The sequence below is a fragment of the Eptesicus fuscus genome, chromosome 5 (assembly GCF_027574615.1).
Source record: "Eptesicus fuscus isolate TK198812 chromosome 5, DD_ASM_mEF_20220401, whole genome shotgun sequence".
Taxonomy (NCBI): Eukaryota; Metazoa; Chordata; class Mammalia; order Chiroptera; family Vespertilionidae; genus Eptesicus; species Eptesicus fuscus.
In genome coordinates, this window is record NC_072477.1 from 90,869,640 (window position 1) to 90,876,021 (window position 6,382).

Sequence of the window (6,382 nt, forward strand, 5' to 3'; positions counted from 1 at the left end):
TCTGTTGCAGACAACTTAATTTTAACAGCCACACCTGATATTTTATTCAAATACTTCCCAGATAAAGGAAAACGGTATATTGGGAAAGAGGGAAGGATAGTTAAATTAATTGTATTTATTTCATTGTGTATTTAATTTCAAAGAGGTCCATGATCCACCGGTAGATCTCAAAGGAAACATAGTAGGTTTAAGCCCATGTCAAAAATTGAAGTAAACATTACTGAAAATAAGGAATCTTAATCTCAATTCTTGGGATATTAAATCAGTTTATCTATTCAGTTTTATTGAATTTCTTTAACCTTTTTTTTTTTTTTTACTAACTACATGTTCCTATAACAAACATAAACAAAACAAGTTTTAGATTATTTTCCTTTTTGTCATTTATATTCAGTGCCAGACTTTGAAAAATATCATATTCAGATTATCTATTTTGGATTCAATTCAGGAAAATAACAAAAATACTTTTTTTGTTAACATTTGATTTATTTAAAGTCCTTAACTGCAAGTGATCAAGAACATGTTCCACGGCTTAAAATTTATTTTCATTATTTAAATCAAAATATTTTAATTACAATCACATTGATAAAAATTAACATTTTAATTTGTATTTTTAACCATCATTTAAAGCAATTTCAACTGTAAAGAAAAAAAGAATAAACCATGCAATAAATTAACATTGAGAAAGCAAAAAGGAATAATAATGAAACCCGTCTGACTATACTAACACCATGTCCAACTGTGAAAAGTGCATTAACACTGAATGAACACGCACACGATGACAGAATTAAAATTACCACAATCAACTGGATTTTGGAATCTTGAACCAAGTGTTGAAATATGGCTCCCTATAACATCTCTCCTCAAACATTGTAATATTCCCTTTTTTTTTTCTGGAGAAAAATATTCTTTAAATGGTATAGATACATAGAAGCTAATTTTATACATGTTATCTGACCTCAGAATGACATGACCACGGCACTCTGCAAAGTAAGGAGCAGAGTTACTGAGAGGGGCAATTTTTGGGGAATTGATTCCCAGGGCTATCTGTGGGTAGACAGGACAAGGAAGGGGGGGGGGTGTTTGTAATTTCTTGGTCAGGCAACTCTTGAAAATGTAGCATGTATACCACCTACCTATTACCTCTCTGAATTATGTAAATACACGGAGGATGTCTACATATCTGGGCATGTGCATAAATGTCAGTACATAATACATATGTATTTCATTTTAAGAGAGCTGCTATCTGAATGGATCAGAAATGTAAGCTGAGAAACAAATGGCTCTGATGTTTATAACCTGTTTATGTTTTGCTACATAATAGCAGTATTGTCCTTCAATACCTTTAACAGCCCATAGTGTCTACTTGTTTTTTGAGTTCTCATGGTGAAGAGTATTGCCATAGACCTGTAAACTTGTGGGGGGGGGGTGGGGAGGGGAGAAGAGGGTCAGGTGAAGAGGGGGGAAAAAAGTACAAACCAATATTTTACAAGCTTGACCATCTTTCTTCTTCTTTTTAAATAAAGCCTGCACACACTAGAATGTGTCTGGACGGGGCAAGAGGAAAGAAAGGGATAAGGAAGTAGGAACCTTTGATATATACACTTGTGGATCATTAAACTTCGCAGGGAAAACGTATGTTGGCTTGGGGTCGGTTTTCTTCCTACTGATATGCACAGGCATTTGAATAACAACAAGGTAACAGTCCTTTGCACTGGGAAAAAGAGTGTGCGCACACACACACCAAGAAATTAAAATAGTTGGTACTTTATTATGCTGTCTGTCGCCAGCTTGGTATGTGTGTTTTTGTTTGCTGTTGTTTCCCCCCCCTCTCCTGCAACAAACGAACCCCTGGTCTAGGACAGCTAGGAAGTGTTTAGGACGGGTCTGGAATACACACCTTGGTAGTAGGCCGGCTCCAGGGCTGAGGGCTCAATGGGGCTCCTGGTGGCCACCGAGGCGCTGCCCAGCGGCAGGCTGGCAGGCAACGAGGCGCTGTAGGGCGAGTACTGGATTGCCTGCTCGTACGCCTTGAAGTCCAGCTTGTGCTGCTGATCCGAGGACATGAGGTTGTTGATGGAGAAGGGGTGGTTGAAGGAGTAGTGGGGGTCCCCTTTCAGGTGGAGCTGGGACTCGTGGGGTGCCAGACCGTGCACTGGGTGGGAGGGGGGCACCGACACCAGAGCCCCAGGCCCGGAGCTGATTGGGGGCGCAGCCGAGGAGGCTGGAGTCTTCAGCTCCGAGGCGCCCCCTGTCGCCGTCGCCCCGCTGTGGTCCAGAGTCTGGGGGCTGGCGGTGGGCCCCGGGGCCGGGGCGCCCTCTAGCTGGCCGGCCTTCCCGTGAACCCCTCGATGCAGGGGTGAGTCGCCGCCGCCGCCGCCGCCGCCGGCGGAGGCCGAGGGGTCCTTTCGGCTCTCGGGGCCGCCCTTGGCGCCCCCGCCGCCCCCGCCCCCGCCCCCGGCCCCCGGCTGCTTCTCGCACTTGAAGCGCTTCTGGCGGCGCAAGTAGCAGCCGTTCTCGAACATGTTGCCGGAGTCGGGGTGCAGCGTCCAGTAGGAGCCCTTGCCCGGCTTGTCGGGGGAGCGCGCCACCTTGACGAAGCAGTCGTTGAAGGACAGCGAGTGGCGGATGGAGTTCTGCCAGCGCTGCTGGTTCTGCCGGTAGTAGGGGAAGAGGTCCATGATCCACTGGTAGATCTCGCTCAGCGTCAGCATCTTGCTGGGCGCCTGCTGGATGGCCATGGTGATGAGCGAGATGTAGGAGTAGGGCGGCTTGGCGTGCGGGTAGCTGCGCTTGAACGTCTTGGCGTCGCCCCCGCCCCCGGCGGCGCGGCTGCGGCCCAGGCCGGCCGGCGCGTAGGCCATGGGGCTCACGCAGGGGTTCATGGCGGCGGCGGCGGCGTAGGGGCCCAGGCCGTTCATGGAGGCCGCAGGCTGCGCGCCCATGGCGCCCATGCCCCCTGGGCTCAGCGCAGTCCCCATGGCCGTCACCCCCGCCGCTGCCATGCTGTTCATGGCGCCCGCGGAGCCCCCGGGCATGCCGGCCGCCACCGCGCCGGGGCTCAGGCCGGCGCCCAGGCCTGGGTTCGCGTAGGACATGTTGAAGGAAGCCGGGGTCATGTTGCCGCTCGTGGTCATGGTGTTCATGGACATGTAGGTGTTCATGGAATTCATGGAGCCCAGGCCCGAGTTCATGTTGCTGACCGGGACCGAGGAGTAGGCCTGGAGGGGAGAAAGCGGGCGGAGAGGCCCCCGAAGGGCAGAGTTAGCCGTGCGCGGGCCCCAAGGCAGGAGGAGAGCATAGGACACCCCTTACCCAGGGCCAACCGGCAGGCGCGCCCCCCAGAAGGAGCGATGCCTTGCCCGGTGGGGGAAAAATCCTAGGTGACAGGCATGGAAGACAAGCTCCCAGCAGACGTCCCCAGGAACATGTGCGATCCCCTTACACCCCAGACTCCGGGGCTGGCGTCTGGGGTCTCTCCCTCTCCTCTTCCTTCCGGCCAGGAGGCCTCCGCAGAGAAAGTGCCCTTTGGTTAAAGGGAGTCAAAACTCCGAAAACAGAATTAATCTCCGACCCTCCGATTATTCACTCCACCGTTAGAGGGCCGCGGGTGGGCAACGGGGCGACCACTCAGCACCCATCTCACGGGCACCTGCCAGGCTGGCTGGCCAAATAGCAGCCGTGTATCTGTGGGGTGGCTATTAATTAAACTCTCTTGATAGAATAAAGCGTTCAGAGCCATATGACTATCCATTTCTCAACTGGCTTTACCGTCTTAGCAGTTTTTGTCAAATGGCGACTTTCCGTTTATTATATTTAGAAACAGTATTTTCCATCTACCTGTAGCAACTGTAATATTGAGAGAAACTTGCAGGTTAAATAGGTTTTGGAAAAACAATATAAAATAGACCTACACTAGGAGGAGGGTCCGGAAGGGTTGCATGATAATAGCAATGCAGTTAACTGTAACATGACTACATATACACTTCTTTAAGCCATTCAAAAATGTGCACTAATTTCATTACGTATTTCCAGCCCCCTAAGAAAATGTTGTGACACGATTTGTTGAAATAATCATCTTTTTTTTTTTTCACATATTGACATGGTTGCTGCTGATGATTTTAAACCCTGGCGAATAGTTTTCAAATACTTTAAAATTCCAAAATCAAAGTCTACTTATTTTTTACTTCCCAAATCTCAGCTTTAACCTGTAAGGAACCCCCTTTTCCACAGAGGGCTTAATTAACGAGTGGGTTGAGATGACTGCATCTGAATTAAACCCGGGGAAAGAGTTCTGAGCTCCTTTTAAAATCACCAGTAGGAGAAAACCCTTATCCACAGAAATTTTGGAATGCAATAGATATGTTAAAAATATAGAGTCCAGACATGTAACAGCTACTTCTCTGATAATTTAATAAAAATAATGATATTCTTAAATTTGTTTTCATCAGGAAATATGACTTTATTTAAAAACAAAAGGTGAACAGATTTAACAGGGCACACTCTGCTATGGTATATGCAAATAAACTCAAGTTAAGTTTGTGAAGATATAAATACACAAATCTAAATCAATTAATTACCATGACAATATTTCCTGATGCCATATTTTTCTGTCTGTCTTAAACTATGTTTCACTTTTTTTTTTCTTTTCCTCTCCCCGAAATTGTCCAAGGCAGTTTCAACAATGATAAACTTTTTGAGAGGCAATCACCACTTGTTTCCAGAGAAATTTATTGGTGGTGGCCCTGCCAGTACCTGGTTTTCCTCGCAGTCCCTTTGTGCACACCGTAAAATAAACTCTATGAGCGTGCCACCATGGGGACAATGAAGAGAAACAGGTTCCCCTGGAGGAAAAGCCAGCTTGCACCAGCGCCACCCAGCGGTTCTAGAGAAGAACGAACACGCTTCTCAAACAGAGCTTCGAAGAAGTTTTATACAATTTTGGAATCGGTTCCTTATTAAGTCGCTCAACTTGGCGGCAACGAGCTTTCATCAGAACACCTCTGCGGATTCACCTGCGGGAGGAAGAGGCCGCCCCTGTGGGCAGATTACGGCTTTGTCAGGGTGGCCTCCAGCTCCTGCCAGCGCCCACCCGCCCGCCCGCCCGCGGCACCCCACCCCGGGCCGGCTCCGGCGCGGGCTCTCCACGCGGAAGTGGAAAACGCTTCCAGGGCGGGTGCTTTCAAAGCCCAGAATACCCTGGAATCCTCTCGCCCGTTCCCAGCGCCGAGCGCCGCGTCCCGGACCCCCCTCGCGGGGCGGCGGGTTCGGCACCGAGGCCCGGCCAAGGTCGGGCCGGGGCCCCCCCGGGTGGGCGGGCAGCGGTGGCACAGAGGCGGCGTCCCCAGCCCGCCGGCCACCCGGCCCGGCCCGGCCCGGCGTCCCGGCCGCCTCGCCCGGCCTACCCCGGCACGGGCCCCCGGATTGTCCCGCCGGCTGCCCGCCTCTCACCTCCTGCGTGTCCGCGTAGTAGCTGTTCCAGTCGCTGCTCTCATGCCCTTCCATCTTCACAGTCCCTAACATCCTGGAGTCACCCGCCCCGATGCGACCATGCAGCCCCGTGCAAAGCGACAGGCGGCCGCGAGGGGCGAGGCGGGGAGCGGGCAGCCGAGCGGTGGCAGTCACCCGAGCGCCCGCGCCGGTCCAACGCCGCCCTGGCGGGGAGGAAGCCCGGCGCTGCGGGGCGCGGCGTGCGCGGCGGCGGCGGCGGCGCGGCGGGCGGGGGCGGGAGGCAGCCGCGGAGCGCGGCGCCCGGGAGCGCCTCCGCGGGAAGTGAGCGGGCGGCCTCTGTGGGACGAGTGCAGTTGAGCTGATGTGGATCTTACGTCGCTCGAGTGCCCACCTCCTCGTCCTCTCCCCATTTGTCCGCCGCACAAAGACGCTCGCACCTACAAAGCCCGAGGTGCACCTGCGAGGAGGCAGCCGCCCGCCAGGCCGGCCGCCGCGCCTCCCGCCCAGCGGCGCGGCCGCCGCGCGCGCGCCCCCGGAGCCCCCTCCCGCCCGGCCCCCTCCCCCAAACCCGGCCCTCACTTTGTTTGCCAAGCGGCGTAATTGGTTTAAGCCCGGAGGCTGGGGGAAGAGGGAAGTGGGGTGGGGGTGGGGGGTGACCCCCTTTGGAAGCGGAAAAAAGAAAAATAGCCTGGGCGGGCGGGCGGGCGGGCCAGCGAGCGAGGATTCCCGCTCGGACCCGCGCGGCCGGAGAGGAGCGGGGGCAGCGGCGCTGGAGCCCGGACTCGAGGGGCGGTGCTGGCTCAGTGACCCGGGGCCTCTCCCCAGGGACCTGCCACCTCCTGGATGGCCGGACAGCACCCCGTCCCGCGCCCCTCCTGCTCCGCTGCCCGCTTCCAGCCCCCACCCTCCTGATTCCCGACCTAAAGTACAACCT

General features: G+C 53.3%; 1 protein-coding gene across 1 annotated transcript; it reads right to left on the reverse strand.

Moving 5' to 3' along the window:
• Nucleotides 1-520: 520 nt before the first annotated feature.
• On the reverse strand, nucleotides 521-5,640 carry FOXA1 (forkhead box A1). The gene is made up of 2 exons (XM_054715615.1): nucleotides 5,449-5,640; nucleotides 521-3,218 (listed from the first exon to the last, which is right to left on the reverse strand). Exons 1-2 carry the CDS (start codon nucleotides 5,518-5,520, stop codon nucleotides 1,863-1,865), a joined length of 1,428 nt encoding a protein of 475 aa, XP_054571590.1. The 5' UTR covers nucleotides 5,521-5,640; the 3' UTR covers nucleotides 521-1,862.
• Nucleotides 5,641-6,382: the final 742 nt, after the last annotated feature.

Bases quoted from the DNA above. Each gene is read 5' to 3' on its own strand.
- FOXA1 (XM_054715615.1), bottom strand. From the start codon at position 5,520: ATGTTAGGGACTGTGAAGATGGAAGGGCATGAGAGCAGCGACTGGAAC. The intron at 3,219-5,448 runs GTGAGAGGCGGG...TCTCCCCTCCAG, and splicing joins ACTACGCGGACACGCAGGAG to GCCTACTCCTCGGTCCCGGT.